At 48.2% G+C, this 19475-nt stretch overlaps 1 protein-coding gene across 7 annotated transcripts in view; it reads left to right on the top strand.

The window, feature by feature from the left end:
• The window catches only part of HSPG2 (heparan sulfate proteoglycan 2), a 215202-nt gene that overhangs the window by 170649 nt on the left and 25078 nt on the right, over positions 1-19475 (top strand). For all 7 annotated transcript variants that reach the window (XM_053401046.1, XM_053401047.1, XM_053401042.1 and 4 more), the window contains 14 exons: positions 589-740; positions 1065-1203; positions 2219-2370; positions 4406-4544; positions 6866-7017; positions 8048-8186; positions 8280-8420; positions 10282-10416; positions 11828-12009; positions 12513-12705; positions 14644-14823; positions 16497-16757; positions 17514-17691; positions 18708-18805. In XM_053401046.1, coding sequence (XP_053257021.1) covers positions 589-740; positions 1065-1203; positions 2219-2370; positions 4406-4544; positions 6866-7017; positions 8048-8186; positions 8280-8420; positions 10282-10416; positions 11828-12009; positions 12513-12705; positions 14644-14823; positions 16497-16757; positions 17514-17691; positions 18708-18805 — 2241 coding nt within the window. The remainder of the gene's footprint in view (positions 1-588; positions 741-1064; positions 1204-2218; positions 2371-4405; positions 4545-6865; positions 7018-8047; positions 8187-8279; positions 8421-10281; positions 10417-11827; positions 12010-12512; positions 12706-14643; positions 14824-16496; positions 16758-17513; positions 17692-18707; positions 18806-19475) is intronic.

Raw genomic sequence — 19475 nt, 5'->3', positions numbered from 1 at the left:
CAAATTAACTCAATTTGCTCATTTATTCATCTAGTTTAAATATATACTCTTACGAAACTGCAGGTTATTACAATAATCCTGCCAATTTTCTTATCTGTTTGTGATTTATCTATAAATATTCCATAAACCATTTCCATTATTTTATAAAAAGTTTGTTATCTTGATTTCTTATTTTTCCGGTAAGTTTCGCCATTTCTGCATATTCCATAAGATTTTTTACCCATTCTTGCTTTGCTGGGAAATCTGCTTCTTTCCATTTTGGGGCGAGTAACATTCTTGCCTCTATAGTCGCATACATGAATAAGTTTCTGTATAGTTTAGGTAGTTCCGTCCCTACAATTCCCGACCTCTGTTCGAAAACCTCCCAACGAAAGAAAGCTGAACGGCTCTTACCTTCAGAAAGATGTTTTGAATTGCTAAAACAGAAAGAAATTTTGAATGTTTAGTCGGGGTCTCCGTTTGGGAGGGGTGGGGAGAACATGTGCTTTCCGTCAGGTGAGTTGGCAACTTGGCAAAAGCTTTCTCTGCAGGAAACTAACAAATTCTCTCCCTCTCCCCACCTCTCTCCGACTCCTCTGGCTTCTCCAGCTGTGGGTGTCACCCCTCCAATACGGATCGAGACCTCCTCCGCGTCCGTCGTGGAGGGGCAGTCAGTGGACCTGAACTGCCTGGTGGCAGGTCAGTCGCAGCCAAGGGTCATGTGGTACAAGCGAGGTGGCGCCCTGCCCCTCAACAGCCAGGTAAGGGGGGAGACGGACTTGGAGCTCTCTTGGGTCAGGGATGAATGGAGCAAAGGAGGGTGAATCGCATTGGACTGGAGGGTTCCTCCCATACTCCACCGAGAAGCCAGGAGGGCAGCTGAACCCGGAGAGAGCATTTGGAGTAAGGACCCCAAGGCCAAGGGATGGGAGCGTTGTGGTTCTCCAGTTATTGCTGGACTCGAACTCACATCATCACTGACCATGCTGACTTGGGCTAATGGGAGATGGAGTCCAGAAACACCCAGAGGGCCACAATTTCTCCACCTTCCGCCTCCTGATCATTTTCTCTCTCCCTTGGAGCAGATCCTTGGATCTCGCCTCAGGATCCTGCAGGCCTCGGCGGCTGACTCGGGTGAATACATCTGCTACGTGAACGACGGCGACAGTCCACTGGAGGCCTCCGTTATTGTCTCCATCCCCGGGAGCTCCGGTTCTGCTTTTGGTACGTAGCCTGGGAAGCAGAACCCTGCCACGGGGCAAAGGTCCTGCAGGGAGAGGCGCCCGGGCCCCCAAATTGCAAATCACCCCTTCAGATTTGGGGAAACCACCTCACCGCTCTCCAGACTTTGAGGGTTGGTGACAGGTTGTGTGTTTCTGCAAAACACCCTCTGCTCATGTCAAAGCCACTCTTGCTCTTCACTTGAGAACTGATGGTGGAAATAGGGACCTTATTATTATTATTATTATTATTATTATTAATCTTCAAAATTATTACAAATCAAACCAAATTACTTCTTTTTAATACAATTTCTTAAAATCACGTTTCCCGCTCCTGTTGCAAACATATGTCAATCATTTCCACCAATAGCCTCATCATCTCTTATTTCATATCCAATTGATCCTTCACTTGTCCTTAGTCTGTTCTTGCAGCTGCCCACATTCTTTCCCTCCTTGCAAACAGTGCTGGGGGTATAGCTCAGTGGTAGAGCATTTGACTGCAAACAGTGCCTCTGTTACATATTATAAATATAAAATCCATTTCATGTGTGCAGTCATTGAAACATTGCTGTTTCAGACCTGGTGTGCTGGGAGAATTAATTACTGTCTTCTATTCTTCACTTCTTTGCAGTGTTTACTGTGATGGGACAAGGTCACATTCCATTCCTTCCACTGTTGACCAACTAGCGTACGAGCTGCGGCCATAAATAACATGTACAATCTCCGCCATTAAAATTCCCCTCTGGAGTTCTTCCTTGGCACACGGTTAAAACAAAGTCTTTTCTCAAATTTGGCCTCTTGCCAGATCTATTCTGCAGCCGTTCCTCCTTCGTGCTCTGCCTTGCTCGCTCGCACTCCTGGTCCAAGTGAAAATAGGGACCCCACACTCCACGACACACAAACAGTTAAACCAGCCTTAGCTTGGAGGGGACGGGGATCTTTGGGGTGGAGCAGCACAGCTCGCCCAGAACACCTGTTGAGCAGAGATACAGATCCACACCTTTCTTTCCCTCCCACAGCCTCTGGCATCGTTCCACCCGTGAGGATCGAGTCTTCGTCTTCATCCCTGGCAGAGGGACAGACCTTGGAGCTCAACTGCCTTGTTGCTGGCCAGGTGCAGCCCAAAGTCACCTGGTACAAGAGAGGGGGGCCCCTCCCAGCCAACCACCAGGTACATGTGCTCCCCCTGGTCCTTTCTGTTGGGATAATTCGGACTGGAAATTCCCAGGTATCAAAAGAGGTTATTTATGTATGCCACTACTGTGGCCCGTGTTTCGTTAGCCCAAAAATGGAAAACAAGTGAGGTCCCAGCCAAAGAAAAATGGCAACTTAAGCTGACAGAGTATGCACAACTTGTAGACTTAATGTATTGAATAAGAGAACAAGAATACAGTGGTACCCCGGGTTACATACGCTTCAGGTTACACACTCCGCTAACCCAGAAATAGTGCTTCAGGTTAAGAACTTTTCTTCAGGATAAGAACAGAAATCGGGCTCTGGCGGTGCAGCGGCAGCAGGAGGCCCCATTAGCTAAAGTGGTCTTCAGGTTAAGAACAGTTTCAGGTTAAGAACGGACCTCAGGAACGAATTAAGTACCGTATTTTTCGCTCTATAGGACGCACTTTTCCACCTTCAAAAATGAAGGGGAAATGTGTGTGCGTCCTATGGAGCGAAGAAGCCATAGCTGCGCGTCACCTCTCCAGCTGGGAGAGCGTGCGCGGGGCTAAAGAAGCCCCCCGCGACCCTCTCCCGGTTGGAGAGGTGACGCGCGGCTATAGAGGCTCCTGCCATTGCCGCGCGTCACCTCTCCAGCTGGGAGAGGGTCGCGGGGGGCTTCTTTAGCCCCGCGCGCGCTCTCCCGGTTGGAGAGGTGACGCACGGCTATAGAGACTCCTGCCATAGCCACGCATCACCTCTCCAGCTGGGAGAGGGTCGCGGAGGGCTTCTTTAGCCCCGCGCACGCTCTCCCGGTTGGAGAGGTGACGCGCGGCTATAGAGGCTATAGAGGGGCTAAAGTAGCCCTCCGCGACCCTCTCCCGGCTGGAGAGGTGACGCGCGGCTGTGGCAGGAGCCTCTATAGCCGCACGTCCCCTCTCCAGCCAGAGAGCGCGCACGGGCTAAAGAAGCCGTAGCCCCGCGACCCTCTCCCAGCTGGAGAGGTGACGCGCAACTATGGCAGGAGCCTCTCCGCTGCGCGCCTTTCCGCTTCTCCCCAACCTGCTCTTTGGGGCTGGTGGTGGGCTTCCCCCCGCCAGCCCCAAGGAGCAGGTCGAAAGGAACCTGAAGCCTGGAGAAGAGAGGGGTCGCTGCGCACCCACCCCTCTCCAGGCTTCCGAGGTAGCCGCCTGAAGGCGACTGAACGCACCTTAAACGACACCTTGTTTTAGAGGGGGGAAAGAAAAGGGGGATATTCTCCCCCTCTCTGCGCAACGCCACCTGCCACTTCGCGGTAGGGGCGCTGGGCAGAGAGGGGGAGATTTTTTCCCCCTTGTTTTCCCCCCTCTAAAACAAGGTGCGTCCTATTGTCTGGTGCGTCCAATGGTGCGAAAAATACGGTACTTAACCCGAGGTACCACTGTATACGTTTGAAGAAGATTGGAAAACATTTATTGAATATATTAGAAATAATTGGGTACAGCTGAAAACGCTGGCATTATTAAGATAAATTCAACAGTGTAAAAGAGTTTTGATGGATGCAATACAGTGGTACCTCGGGTTATAGACGCTTCAGGTTACAGACTCCACCAACCTAGAAATAGTACCTCGGGTTAAGAATTTAGCTTCAGAATGAGAACAGAAATTGTGCGGCGGCAGCAGAAGGCCTCATTAGCTAAAGTGGTACCTCAATTTAAGAACAGTTTCAAGTTAAAAATGGACCTCCAGAACAAATTAAGTCCGTAACCCGAGGTACCACTGTAATGGAATACTGAATGGTATAGTTTATGTAAAATATGCAGGGATTTATGTTATGCAAAGTGAAGCATGGAAAGAGAAGAAGGGAAGTCATTGATATTTTTTAAGGATGTAAAATGAGTATTTTAAATCGTAAAACAGAAAATTTAATAAAAATTATATACAAAGAGAAAGAAAGAAGCTAGCATTTCCCTGCACTGCAGGGGTTTGGACTTGATAACCCTTTGGGTCCCTTCCAATGCAACAGTTCTGCAGTCTTACAGTTCCTCTTTCTCCCCCCCCCCGCCCCCCAGGTTTCCGGCACTCGCCTCCGCATCCCTCAAGTCTCCTCCGCCAATTCCGGAGAATACGTCTGCCGCGTCAGCAGCGCCGCCGTCACTCAGGAGGCTGCGCTGGTGGTCACCATCCAAGACGGCGAGAGCCCCTCCCATTGTGAGTTCCCTCCAGTGGAGGCTGAGACCCCCACTCCCTCTCCTAGCCCCTAAATTTGTGCTGATCTAGGCAACCTTGAGAATATTCGCTGGGGACCCTCATTGCTTTAAGGGAATGGGGGATGGGATTACCTAGGGGTCAGGTGCTAAGAGGCAAGCAGGTGGGGGCAGGGTCTCCAAGTGTCTCAATCACTTACCGTATTTTTCGCTCTATAACACGCACCTGACCATAAAACGTGCATAGTTTTTAGAGGAGGAAAACAAGAAAAAAAATATTCTAAACAAAACAGTGGATGTATGTTTTTTGTGGTTCATGCAGGGATGCTGCTAATAATGCAGGAGAGGAGTTTAAGGGGAGAAGGAACACGCGTGGGGTGTGTGGAGAAGGATGCTGCTAATAATGCAGAAGAGGGGTATAAGGGAAAAAGGCTCCTCTCCTCTCCCGCTTTGCTCCTTTAAAACAAGCAGGCTCTGCTTCTCTCCCTCCTCCCTGGCTCAGCTCACTGAAAAGCTTTGCTGCTATTTAGTGAGCTGAGTGGGAAGGAGAGAGGGACAGAGAGCACGGTTGATTTAAAGGAGCCAACCAGACAGGAGCCGCTTACACCTGCGTAAGCGGCTCCTCTCCCGCTTTGCTGTTTCAAAGCGGAGGAGGGAAGGAAGGGGAACCATGGATCCTCTGCTCACGACTGCAGCAGATCCCCCCGCCATCTGTAGGCATTCGTTCCATAACACACACAGACATTTCCCCTTACTTTCTAGGAGAAAAAAGTGAGTGTTATGGAGCAAAAAATACGGTATGTATGATTGACCAATCCAGAACCTCAATTGAAACACCTTTCTTCCTTCATATTTAAAACTTCAAAAGAGGTGTGGGAAAAGGAGACAACAGGGCAGATAGATAATCAAAGCTGGGGGGGCAAATATGGGAGAAACGTACATTGAAAATGTTGTCTGTAAGAATAAAAGAAAATTATTATGAATGAGTTTAGAGATGGTGTTTAACACCAGGCAGATTAAATCAAATAAACAAGGAATATTCGGTGTTATGTTGGAGAGGATGCCAGGATTCCAGGAATTACGTTCACATGTGGTGGGGGTGTAAATATGTAATAAATAAATAAAAAATGGGAAAGGGTGTTTAAGGAGATAACAGAAATCATTGGGTTAAAGCTAACCGAAAGTCCAGAGGTAGCATTATTATCCATTTACGATGGGGTGGAAGGTTCACAGGCTATGAAGGACTTGTTCACAAATTTATTGAAGGCCGCACGAAGGGGCAAGCAGAATATAAAATGGAAGAACAGTATAAAGATGTGTGTGGGATATAGTTATTGATGATAAATTAACATGTACCATTAAGGTAAGAAGGGGAATATGCAAGAGAAATGATTTTGAGGAGTTATGGAGGGTGTTTGTAGAATTTGTACTGTTAAAATGGAAAGGGGTCAAACCATCGCAATTGGTGTTGAAATTCTGGGAGGTTGCATAGTTACAATGGAATGGTCTCAGTGGTGGGACACATTTTTATTCTGATTTATTTATGATAATTACTTTGCCAAAATAAAATTATTTTTTTTAAAAAAGAAATAATGCAGTACCACTCTTATCACACTCGAAGCTGTTTCCTTTGGCTGCTTTTGCTTGTATTTACCATTCAGAGTGGTCAGAAGATAGCCAGGTACTGGTAACAGCTGTTGGTTTTATGGCAAGGTAGCTGCCTCTCATCTGTGGTCAGGGAAGGTTCTCCATGTTTGTTAAGGAGCCACATAGAAATAATTATATCCTACTAATTTCTTTCGCTATTTTGTTTTGCTTAAGAACGTGCAAAAATTACTTTTCATGCAATATCTAGCACCGCAGTTAATCAGCTGTGTTGGATTAATTACATTCAATAGTCGGATTTTGAATGCATGTGCAATTAATCGCTACTGCATTGAATTTTATTGTGCTGTTATTTTCCTTAGCGCAGTGGTGTCCAAACTTTTTTCAAAGAGGGCCAGATTTGATGAAGTGAAGGGCCGTGGGGGCAGACCAAAGGGCCAACCAAAGTTATTGAGCTTCTTGTAGAAAGAAGTTGTTGAGGGTTTTTTAGGATTTTACCCCAGGAAATAAACTGCCACAGGGGCCGGATTAGGCCTCCGAAACGGACTTTGGACATGCCTGCCTTAGCGGGTCATGCAAACCACTCTTTTGAATGATGCTTTTTAGCGGGTAGGGTAGAGGGTACAAAGGGGTGAGTTTATGGAACCAAGGGAACCAAAACAAAAAAAAGTTTGGGAACTGTGGATCTTAGACTCCTGCTTTCTCCCCACATTCTTGCAGCTTCAGACACGGTTTCCCCTCTGAAGATCGAGTCTTCGTCACCCTCCGCTGTTGAAGGGCAGACCTTGGATCTCACCTGCACTGCCCCAGGCCAGCCCCAGGCCACATTCACGTGGTACCGGCGAGAGGGACCCCTGCCTGTCGGCCACCGGGTAGGGAGGCAGCCTGGCCCAGAAGGGGAGGGCAGTGTCCAGGTTCACATGGGGCACAAGCACTGTGGGGGGAGGGCAGTGTCCAGGTTCACATGGGGCACAAGCACTGTGGGTAACAGGGAGCGTTGGCACCTTTCTTGGGCATCAGATGCCAGGAAGATGCTCGCAAAGAGAGAACTTGCCTTTAGCTGTGACTGCAGGAGGGTTGGACTCAATGACCTCCTCCAAATCTACAGTTCTATGCAAAACAACGAAGCACAGGGCAGAGCAATGGAGAAATTTCTAGAACAACAATGGGATATCAGCTCCGCCCAAGGCATGATGGACAACAGCAACAACTGGAAAAAGATAGATACAGTGGTACCACGGGTTACATACGCTTTAGGTTACATACGCTTCAGGTTACACACTCTGCTAACCCGGAAATAGTGCTTCAGGTTAAGAACTTTGCTTCAGGATGAGAACAGAAATCGTGCTCCTGTGGCGCGGCAGCAGCAGGAGGCCCCATTAGCTAAAGTGGTGCTTCAGGTTAAGTACAGTTTCAGGTTAAGTACGGACCTCCGGAACGAATTAAGTACTTAACCTGAGGTACCACTGTATAACATTTTATAAGGACAGGAAGAAACCCCACCGACAGAATAATTGGCACACACAGGAAGAGCAAGGATATAGTTTTGAGTGCCTCACTTGTAAATTTATAAGTCATTTTCATTTAATGCAACAACACGAATAGAAGTTATTAATATTGCAGTTGTTGTATAAGGGATTGTTATTCTGACTGGAATGTAGTTGAAATTAATAAGATTTTGGAACGCTGAAATAAAGAAAACCATCCATTCTAGCACACAGGGGGCCACCTAAATGATATAATTTGGCATTTGAACGATTGGTGTTAGTAAGTTGGTATTGTTATAATGAGGCTATAATTGGAATGTAATTGAAAATTAATAACAAATGTTTTTGTTTTTTTAAATGGCGGGAGAGGAGGTTTTTGTTTCATGCATCCCTCTCTCTCTCTTGGCACACACAGGTTGTCGGTGGTCGCCTTCGCCTGGTCCAGCTCACCCCAGCCGACTCCGGCGAGTACGTCTGCCGTGCGAGCGGTGGAGCTGTCCCGCAAGAGGCTTCCTTGGTGGTCTCTGTCCTTGCCAGCGCCAGTGCCGCCTCCCGTACGTCTAAGGTTCTGGGCTGGATGGGGGGCGGGTAGGAGAGATGGGCAGTGTCTTCAGAGGGTCAGCCTCACTCTCGCTCCATCCCTGCAGGCCTTCAGAGTCCGGTCATCTCCATCGACCCCCACAGCACCGCTGTGCGCAAGGGAGCGGACATCTCCTTCAAGTGCCGGCTCCACGATGGCGCTCAGCCCGTCGAGATCTCTTGGAAGCTGCCCAACAACCAGTTGCCAGGTAGGCAGGCTCGTGATGGCCACCTGGACCTAGCGTCAGGCTGTAAGAAAGGAAAGAAGCGAAGGGGTGTGGGAAGCTCCCGTCAGCTCAGCTGACAGGCCAGCAACTTTTGGAACGGGTCAGTAGAGCAGCTTGCAGTCACTAAGAACTTGAACCTGAGCTTACTTATTTCCTCCTCCCTCCTGGTGCATTTTCCTTTTGTGCAACACCCCCCTCCCCAGTCTCCCGACTTGAACCTCCTTTTTTCAATCGTTGCACTGTTTTAATAATAATAATAATAATAATAATAATAATAATAATACATTTTATTTATACCCCGCCCTCCCCGGCCAGAACCAGGCTCAGGGCAGCTAACACCAGTAAAATCACAGTAAAAACATAATAGGGGGAAAAGGGGGGGGGAGAGAAAAGAAAAAAAACCCCAATTTAAAATACAGGTTAAAATGCAATTTAAAATGCAGCCTCATTTTAAAGTAGCTGATAAATCAAGACCATAAGGGGAGGATCAGACCGAGTCCAAACCAAAGGCCAGGCGGAACAGCTCTGTCTTGCAGGCCCTGCGGAAAGATGTCAAGTCCCACAGGGTCCTAGTCTCTTGTGAGAGAGAGTTCCACCAAGTCGGGGCCAGTACTGAAAAGGCCCTGGCCCTACTTGAGACCAATCTAACCACCTTGCGACCTGGGACTTCCAAAGTGTTGTTATTTGTGAACCTTAAGGTCCTCCGCGGGGCATACCAGGAGAGGAGGTTTTAATGGGCTTGCCCTGTTGCACATTTTAAATGCTGGTTTTTGTTTTGATGGAGCTGTCTTATTGTGTGTTTTTGTTGTTGTTCTGTACAGTTGTCTGAAGGTAATGTGCAATAAAACGGCAAAAGCATTTTCAAACTCGGGGGGGGGGGCGTGGCGCAGTGGTTATAGTGTCGGGTTGAGCCTCAGAAACAAGGGTTCGAAACCCCACTCAGCCATGAAGCTCACTGCGTAACCTCAGGCCAGTGGTCTTTTTGGGTGGTCTTTGACTAAGGGATCACACAATTTCTAAAGCCTTGAAAAGCTGTCTCACACCTTTGCTCTGGGTCCTCATCTCCTTGCAAAGGGTGGAGGAACCCTGTCGAAACAGAAAAACAAAGATCTGCCATGCCTTTCTTCTACTGGTTCGTGCCTCCGCTCATACTTCTCTGAACGATAAAGGACTTTAAAGGTAAAGGTAAAGGTACCCCTGCCCGTACGGGCCAGTCTTGACAGACTCTAGGGTTGTGCGCCCATCTCACTCAAGAGGCCGGGGGCCAGCGCTGTCCGCAGACACTTCCGGGTCACGTGGCCAGCGTGACATCGCTGCTCTGGCGAGCCAGAGCCGCACACGGAAACACCGTTTACCTTCCCGCCAGTAAGCGGTCCCTATTTATCTACTTGCACCCGGGGGTGCTTTCAAACTGCTAGGTTGGCAGGCGCTGGGACCGAACAACGGGAGCGCACCCCGCCGCAGGGATTCGAACCGCCGACCTTTCGATCGGCAAGCCCTAGGCGCTGAGGCTTTTACCCACAGCGCCACCCGCGTCCCTGATAAAGGACTTAGGGGACCCTAAGCCCCTTGGGGAGTTGTATGGAAATTTGAGGGTGGCCTTTACAGCCCAGCAGTTTTGATTTTGATCTTCTTCTTCCCCCTCTTTTAAGACCGTAAGCTAGCAAGGTAGGGATTGTCTTGTTTTGATTGTATGTAAGCCGTTTGGGAACCCTTTCGCGTGCAAAGGGTGGGTGCAAATGCTACCCCCCAAAAAGATTCCACTTTCTCAATTGATACATAAATGAATAACTAAAAAGGGACAGGCCCGGACAGAGCTCTCTCTCCCACTTCCCCACTACAGATAACGTGAAGATCAGCCCCAACGGGTCTGTGGTCACCATCTCCAACGCCCAGCCCCAGAACCAGGGGACTTACCGCTGCCTCGCCTCCAACCGATTTGGGATAGCCAACAGTGTGGTCAACCTGATGGTGCATGGTAAGTGAGCATGTGGAGTGGAGAAAACCCCTTGGTTCCTGGAAAATATCAGGGTACTATTACAATGACTTGATTTGCAGTGTCGCCTTAAGCCTGAAGGCGGTGACTTACACAGCACACAGAGCTAGAATAGTTATAGTTAAAAGTGCTCACACTATAAGCATCCTCAAAAAGGACACATTTTCCTCCAGGGGTGGCAGCTGGTAACCAGTGGAACTGCTGGCGTAAGAGGCAGGGATGCCCAAAAGTAGGCGGAGCCAGAGCCAGTCATTGGCTGAGCCACAGCCAATGAGAGTCAGAGCTGACTCATTCTCATTTTTTGCCCCCCAACCTCCTCCCGGCAAAGTTTTGCAAGGGCAGCGCAGAGGCCAATTCAAGTTGCTGGGAGCTGCAGGAGGGGAGAGTTGCTCTTGAACTCAGGTCCTGTTTGTGAGTTTCCCTGCCCCTCCCGCCCCTGCCTGGCTGCCTGTTTAGAACCATTCCAGGGGGAGGCCCTGCCAGTGGGCATAGAATCATAGCCTCGTATTGTTGGAAGGGACCCCCATAGTCATCTAGTCCTGCATTGCAGGAAGCTCAGCTAAAGCAACTGTTACAGGAAAATCCTTGGGCTCACTTGGATTCCCAAACAAAGACACCAGCCAGAAATAGAAGAGCAAAACAGCAGCCTGTAGGCCTGATCTTTCTTCAAAAGACGGTTGCAACAGGACTTCCACCACCATATGGAAGAAGTAGGAAGAAGCCCACAACACAAAGGATGGCTCCTTTTTCTTCTAAGTTTCCCTTTTTTACTCACAACACCCTTAGTGAAGCATTATACATCACAGCTAAGTCATAATCTGAAGGAAGGAGCCATGCTTTGTTCTGGGCTTCATCCTGCTTCTTCCATGTGGTGGGTGGAAGTCTTGTTGCAATAAAGTTCAGGCCTACAGGCTGCTGTTTTGCTCCTATATTCTTGGCTGGTTTCTTTGTTTGGCGATCTGAGTGAGCCCAAGGATTTTCCTATGACATATCCATGACAGACGGCCAGCCAACCTCTACGTAAAAACTTCCCAATGAAGGATAATCCAAGCCTGTGCCACTGTCGACCAGCGCTTACTGTCAGAAAGTTCTTCCTGATGTTTCGTCGGAATCTCCTTTCTCGTAACTTGAAGCCTTTGGTTCGAGTCCTGCCCTCCAGAGCAGGAGGAAGCAGCCTGGCTCCTGCAAAACAGCCTGCCCTTCTTAGCCTGACCTCTGGGAGATATTAGATTTAGAAGCAGGAGCACCTCCTTGGAGAGAATGGTGCCGTTCCTGGGTGCCCAACTGGCATGGATGCCGGTGGAGGCATTGCACACAGCTAAATGGAAGCCAGTCATTTTGCTCTGCTCTGCTGTGGGGCAGCTCCTTAAGGCTCTCCTCTCCCCACCCGCAGGGCCGCCGACCGTCTCAGTGGTGCCAAAGGGCCCCGTTCAATTGAAGGTGGGCAAATCCATCAGCCTGGACTGCCTGGGGGCAGGTGAGCCCCGGGCCCTGGTGCGCTGGAGCAAGGTGGGCGTCCGGCAGAAGGTGGAGCACCAGACAGTGATGCCGCTGGACAGCCGGGCTGTGCTGCAGGTGAGTCGCAGGTGACACATTGTCTGCAGGGTAAGGGAGAAGGAGGAGGGGCCTAGTATATATGCAATGGGGATATATGCGGAGCCTCCAGGATCAGGAACAACGTACCTTAGAGTGTCAGTTTCTGGCGGCTGGGAGCAAGCAGTGAGGAGGGTTCTGTTGCTGGTGGGCTTCCCAGAGGCATCTTGGTGGACCAGATGAGATGGCGATGGCTGCTAAGCACAATGGCTGTGCTCTGTGTCCACAGTCAGCAATGCTTCTGAATCCTGGTTGCTAGAAACAGCAGGAGGAGAGAGTTGTTCTTGTGCTCGAATCCTGCTTGCGGGCATCTGCTTGGCCACTGTGAGAATAAGGAGCCTGGCAAAATGGGTCCTTGGCCGGATCCAGCAGGTCTCTTGTGTTCTTACGGGCCCATAAAGGGGCTTGTTTTTGGTCCAAAGGCAGCCGTGGCCCCATTCCTCGATTTGAAACACACACACACTCCAGTACTGTTTCCGCTCCAGATCTCATCTGCGAAGCTTGAAGATGCTGGCACCTACGTCTGCATGGCGCAGAACCCCCTGGGGACGGCGGAAGCGCAGGTGGAATTGCTTGTGGAGGCCGTGCATGGGAGACCGGGCGCACCTGAGATTCACGCGAACCCGACGCAGACCGTAGTTGCCGGGCAGACGGCTCGGCTCCACTGTTCTGCCGCAGGTAGGTGGGGAGCCTTTTTCAGCCCAAGGTCTGCATTCCCTTGGAGGAATCTCTCTCCCCACCTTGGGGAGCGGAAGGAGCCTTCGTATTCCAATAGTGGCTGTGGTCAGAGACACCCAGTGGTCAGAGCAGCAGGTGGGACTCCGAGCCTTCGCATAGTTAGTGGGCTTATTTCCTTTTAATTAAATGAGATTTGTATGCCGCTTATGGGACACGGGTGGCGCTGTGGGTAAAACCTCAGCGCCTAGGACTTGCCGATCGCATGGTCGGCAGTTCGAATCCCCGCGGCGGGGTGAGCTCCCGTCGTTCGGTCCCAGCTCCTGCCCACCTAGCAGTTCAAAAGCACCCTTAAAGTGCAAGTAGATAAATAGGGACCACTTACTAGCGGGAAGGTAAACGGCATTTCCGTGTGCTGCGCTGGTGCTGGCTCGCCAGAGCAGCTTTGTCACGCTGGCCACGTGACCCGGAAGTGTCTGCGGACAGCGCTGGCTCCTGGCCTCTAGAGTGAGATGAGCGCACAACCCTAGAGTCTGTCAAGACTGGCCTGTACGGGCAGGGGTACCTTTACCTTTTATGCCGCTTAACTTTGAATGAAGCCTCTGATCAGTTTGCGAGGGACGCAGAGTAGAGCACAGAAACATTTGGTAAAAAAAAATCAGCCTTAGGAACAAGTGTATGTGGCAAGGAGACACAGAAGAATCTTGATAAATAAAAGATTGGGATTGGACTTTGTAACTTTAGAAGAAGCAAAAGAGAGAGGGGTTGTATTATATATAAAAACCAAATTTGACCCAAAGCAATTATTTAAGGACAGGGGAAGAATAATTGCAGTACAGATAACAGTACAAGGTGGTAAAATAATAATAGATGGAATATATGCACCAAATGAGAGAAAATTGGAATTTTATAAAATGTTAAAAGAAAAACTATTTGAATACATGGGCCAGAAGATAATACTAATGGGAGATACAAATAGGGTAGTCTCCCTAGATAGATAGGACTATAAGAAAAACTGACTTGAAGGGAGACTACCCGCAGTTTTCTTCACAATAGTGGGAAATGTTAACCTGATTGATATACAGTGGTACCTTGGTTTACGAACTTAATCCGTTCCGGAAGTCTGTTCTTAAACCAAAGTGTTCTTAAACCAAGGCGTGCTTTCCCGTAGCAGTGGGGAACTCAATTTACAAATGGAACACACTCAACAGGAAGCAAAACATGTTCTTATTCCAAGGCAAAGTTCACAAACCAAAACACCTACTTCCTGGTTTGCAGCGTTCTTAATCCAGGTTGTTCATAAACTAAGCTGTTCTTAAACCAAGGTACCACTGTATGGAGATTTAAACACCCACTGGACAGAGAATTCACATTCTTCACTGAAGTGCATTAGTGCAGTGGAAAAATTGACTCAAAATGGCAGTCTGGAGAATTATCAATATATGTCAAAAAAGTAGAGATATTACCAAGGACACTTTCGGATCATAACCCAGTATTACTTGAACTAAGAGGAGAAAAAAGCACTCCGTTTAGATGGAGAATAAATGAAGGAATTTTAGATAATCAAATTATTTTTCAAAAATCAGAAAAAGCTCTGTTATAATTGTAAATCAAATAAAGCTGTCTGTGGACAAATGCTGGCTCCCTCAGCCTGAAAGCCGAGATGAGTTCCGCAATCCCATAGTTGCCTTTGACTGGGCTTAACAATCCAGAAATCCTTTACCTTTGTTTTAACCTTTACACACTGCCTACTGCTAGCCACATTCAGCATTTCAGGGCCAAGTCAAGGCAGGTTTCCTGGTTCTGGGTTTTTTGTTCTGTTCATGGAAGCATAGAATTGCATAGAGTTGGAAGGGACCCAAAGGTAATCTCATCCGACGTCCTGCAGCTAACCCTAACCTGACCCTAACCCGCAGCTAACCATTACTCTCTCCATCCCAGGCGACCCCTCTCCGACCATCCACTGGTCCAAGCTGAGAGCCCCTTTGCCCTGGCAGCATCAGATCGTGAACGACACCCTCGTCATCCCCCGGGCAGCCCAGCAGGACTCCGGGCAATACATCTGCAACGCCACCAACACCGCCGGCTTCACAGAGGCCTTCATCATGCTGGATGTGGAAGGTGAGGGAAGGAGGGAGGGAGTGGGCGAAGTTAGGGCATCCTCCTAAGGAACTGGCCCTGTTCCAAGTGCTGCATAATGCCCATCCCACATGGGTGAGAAGCCATTCTTGTAGCGTGGCAGCAGCACCCAAACTCTGGAACTCCCTGCCTGTTGACACCTATAAGAGTACTCCTTTTGGTGCCTGCTAAAAACACTTAACGTTTAGGAAATTGCCTCTGTGGATAAGTAGAACACTGCAGGTATTTTCATCTGGTTTTTAAGCTTACCATTGATTTTCATCCTTTTGTGTGTGTGTGTGTGTGTGTGTGTTCATTTAAAAATGTTTTGAACTGTATATAACTGATAATTTGATTGTTTTATCCTTTTGCATTTTTTAAAAATGTATATAAATTAATTAATAACCCCCCAAAAAAGAAAAGAATCCTGGGAACTGGTGATTATTATTTTTTTGAAGGGGTGCAGAGAATTGTAACTCTGTGGGGGTGAGGATAAACTACTGCGCCCATGCTTTTTCGCAGCGGTCGATGTGCTTTAAACGTGTGGTTGTTTTGTCAAAGAGGACCCATTTTAATTAATAAACCCAAGTTTACCATTATTCATGTTTATTAACTTCAGTGCTGTTGAGTAGAACGGGCGTTACTATTATTAGTAATATTTAAATAGTTGTTTATACCTGTTTTAACAGACAATTTCATTTCTCATGGCATCATTCTTTTCTAAAGCGCTTTGAGGTTTTCTTCTTGCAATCAAGCGGCATATACGTTTTTTTGAAATGCAGCACCTAGGGTACCCAAGAGCCCATATAGAGTCCTTATGTAGGTTCCCTATCAGTAGGAGAAAATAACAGAGGCCAACCAGAGAATATTGAGAAGCAAAGCGGCTAGTAAGCCTGATCTTTATTGATCTGTTGCAACGGGGTCCTCACCACACGAAGGAGGGAGAAGGAACCCAGAACAATGGTGTGCAAGCCCTTATATAGACATTTTAAATTCCCTCCCTGGAGTCCAAGACCACCCCCAGAAACATCATACCTACATCACAGAAGGAGGCCGTCAACAGCAGAAATTCTTTCTGCCAGATACCTGATAATGGTCACTGATTGCATTTTCTGAGCAATCTGGGCATTCTTTTGTGATAGTAAATACTCAGTTCCTGAATCTCTTAAGCATAGTGTGCTCAGCTTAACAGATACTTGCCAGACTGTATTTGAAAAGGGAGGTGTAAGCCCCTACAGCCCAAAGACAATTGGAAAGCTTTTCCCATTCCCTTCTTCCTTGCAGAGAAATATTTGAGGTCACTGAAAGAGTCAAAATGGCTTTAGGGCTGTTTGTCTGTACTGTTTTAGACATGTGGTTTATATATTTATTTATGTATGTGTTTGCCTGGTGCATTTATGAACATTTATTTTATGTCTTAGACCTTATAATTCTCATAACACTGGTAAGGGACTATTAATCTGCTGATTCATGGCCAAAGCAAGGGAGGAAGCCGTTTCTCCGAAGCCTGACGAAACCTCTTTGGTCAAGCAATATATAAATTATATGAAATAAAAATAAAGTTAGTGCTGGAGCCTGTCTGCGGAGAGGCGCCTGGAAACAATACCCTAAAAAAGAGCAGGGGGCTGTTTAACCCGGAGATCTTTCTTCTCTTCTCTCCCCCCTCCCCTTCCCAGCGCCGCCGTACGCCACCACCCTTCCGGACTCGGTGTCGGTGCAAGCGGGCGAGGTGGTGCAGCTGCAGTGCTTGGCTCACGGCACGCCCCCTCTGCGCTATGAGTGGACCAAGGCCAACAGCAGCCTCCCTGGGCACGCCACGGTGCGCGAGAGCGTCCTGCACATCAGCCCGGCCGCCCCCCACGATTCAGGCGCCTACCTCTGCCGTGTGAGCAACAGGGTGGGGTCAGCCGAGGCCGTCGCCCACGTCCGAGTGCAAGGTGAGGACACGCGGAAGGGTCAACGGTGGTGAAGCCGGGAGGAAAAGGATGGAGGCTGTGGACAAGGTGCTTGTCTGAAGGAAATCCTTTTTCACTCTGATCCTCACAGGGCAGATCCACGCCATACATTCAACGCACACTCAAATGCACATGGATTGTCCCAGAGAATCCTGGGAGCTGTAGTTTCTTAAGGGTGCCACAAATAAATGTTTTGTGGGGGGGGGGAGGAGAATCCCCATGGCACCCGAGAGCCCTCTGCACTTGTGTCATGGCACTCTTCCCCAAATAAGTGCCGTGCAAGTCCTTCTGTGATGAAAACAGTTGGAAGCTTGCTATCAAGCCCAAAACTCAGGACCGCAATACTTCAAGGACCGCCTCGTTCCATATGAACCTACCTGGACCCTGAGATCATCTTCTGAGGCCCTCCTTCATGTGCCTCCTCCTCGAGAGGTCCAGATGGTGGCAACAAGAGAACGGGGCCTTCTCTGCAGTGGCTCCCCGTCTGTGGAATGCTCTCCCCAGGGAAGTTCGTCTGGTGCCTTCATTATACACCTCTAGGCACCAGGAAAAAATATTCCTTTTTAATCAGGCCTTTTATTGATCTGATTGACATCCTATACCCTTTTAAAATGTGGCTGATGAGAGAAGCTGATTCCAGACTTGTGGGGCCACCACGGACAAGGCCCCTCTCTAGGCCCCTCTCGGTGTCTCTGGCAAGAGTCGGGAGCTTCATCCTGTCTTCTTCTCCCCACACAGGTGCAGCTGGAGGACCTCTTTCCATCCAGGTCACCCCACGGAGAGACACGAAGGCTGTGGGGGGCACAGCAGAGTTTGCGTGTTCTGTTGTTTCTGGAGACCCCAGAGCACGGCTGGAGTGGTCCAAGGAGGATGGGGAGCTGCCTCCTCAACACAGCATCCGCAACGGCGTGCTTCGGTAAGGAGAGCAGATGGTACTGAGCCCAATGGGCCAACGGTCCAATTCTGTACGAGGCAGAGTGCATCTGGGGGATGCCATGGGAAGGATGGAGGGTGAAGCAGGACCGAGGGGTGTGCCACTGTTGATGAACAGCTGAGCTAGACCAGAGTCCTTTTGGGAACTATGGGGACAGAATTATCCAAACTTTACAGAATATTATTTGTGTATGCTACTGCAGTGGCAAGAATGTTACTTGCCCCAAAATGGAAAGAAGCACTAGTCCCAGCAAAGGAAGAATGGATAAAAAACTTATTCAATATGCAGAAATGGCAAAACTTTTTAAAATAATAATAATTTTTATTGGTTTTACAAAATAAATCACACGCTTATCACAATTAAATTTTGAAATAGAACAAGATTATTCCAAATCTTAGGACTTCCCTTCTCCGTGGGTCCTTTAAATATCTTAATCAGCTGCATATTATATTTCATCCGAATTATAGTCCTGCAATATATCCAAAGTCTTTGTAACATTTCAGGAGTTACTCAAAGCCTGCCAAAGAGTTTCAAGTGTTTACAGTGTTCTTTCAAATACATTTAATATTTATCCCATTCTCTGTTGAAGTTCTGGTCCTCCTGATTCCTGATTTCCCCCCCAGTCAATCTGAAACTTGCCGGAAAAATAAGAAATCAAGACAACAAACTTTTTATAAAAGAATGGAAACGGTTTATTGAATATTTACAGATAAATTGTAAACAGATGAGAAAATCGGCAGGATTATTGTAATAACCTGCGGTTTTTATAAGATCATATATTTAAGGAAGATGACTAAATGAACAGATTAAGTTAATTTGGATATGCAGGAGATATAAAAAATAAATTTAAGGAACCGCAGAGAGAGGGGGAAGGAAGTCAAGTTTTGAAATGTCAAAATGATTGTAAAATTAGTGAAGTGTATAAATCTGAAATGCATGAATAAAATTTTTAAAAAGAGCTAGACCAGAGTCTAGTGATTCTTGCTGCTTCCCTGCAGAATTGAGAAGCTGGATCGGGGGTGCCAAGGTGTCTACGTTTGCCGAGCCACCAGCTACTCTGAGGTGGCCGAGGACAGGGCCACGCTGACCGTGCGGGGTAAGTCAGAGTGGGGAGCCACCAATTGAAAGGTCTTTGCTCTCTACTACTCTCTTGGAGGAAATGGCTCCCTTGAGTGCAGTCAATCTCCCCCTAACCCCACATGCAAAGGTGTTGGGGGGGGCAGCAGTCAGCCACTAAGCTGAAGAAAAATCCCAGTATCCCAGTTACTAGATTGCTGTTGTGCATTTTCAATACAGTTGTACCTTTGATCCCAAATGCCTTGCAACTCGGAACGTTTTGGCTCCCAAATGCCGCAAACCCGGAAGTGAGTGTTCTGGTTTGCGAACATTCTTTGGAACCTGAACATCCAATATGGCTTCTGATGGGCTGCAGTAGCTTCCTGCAGCCAATCAGAAGCTGCGCCTTGGTTTCTGAACATTTTGGAAGTCGAATGGACTTCCAGAAGGGATTCCGTTCGACTTCCAAGGTACCAATGTACATGCTGGCAGAGCAACAGTGGTTCTGCTGGAAAAAAGGGTGTGGGGGCGACTCTTCCCCCTCCAGCTCTCCATCAGAGAGAAGCTGGTCTGCCATAGAATGCATTCCCCAGTCCTCGTCTTCAGACCATTCCCTGACTTCAGGCCATATTCCAGCTTATCTCCAAAGAAGGGGAAGGGAAGAGGTTTGGCAATGGGTCCATCCCCACTGTTGCCTTCCTGGTGTGGAA

Source organism: Podarcis raffonei, chromosome 8 (assembly GCF_027172205.1).
Source record: "Podarcis raffonei isolate rPodRaf1 chromosome 8, rPodRaf1.pri, whole genome shotgun sequence".
NCBI classification, from domain to species: domain Eukaryota; kingdom Metazoa; phylum Chordata; class Lepidosauria; order Squamata; family Lacertidae; genus Podarcis; species Podarcis raffonei.
Note: the sequence above shows the minus strand (reverse complement) of the source record. Positions and strands in the feature narration are given on the sequence as shown.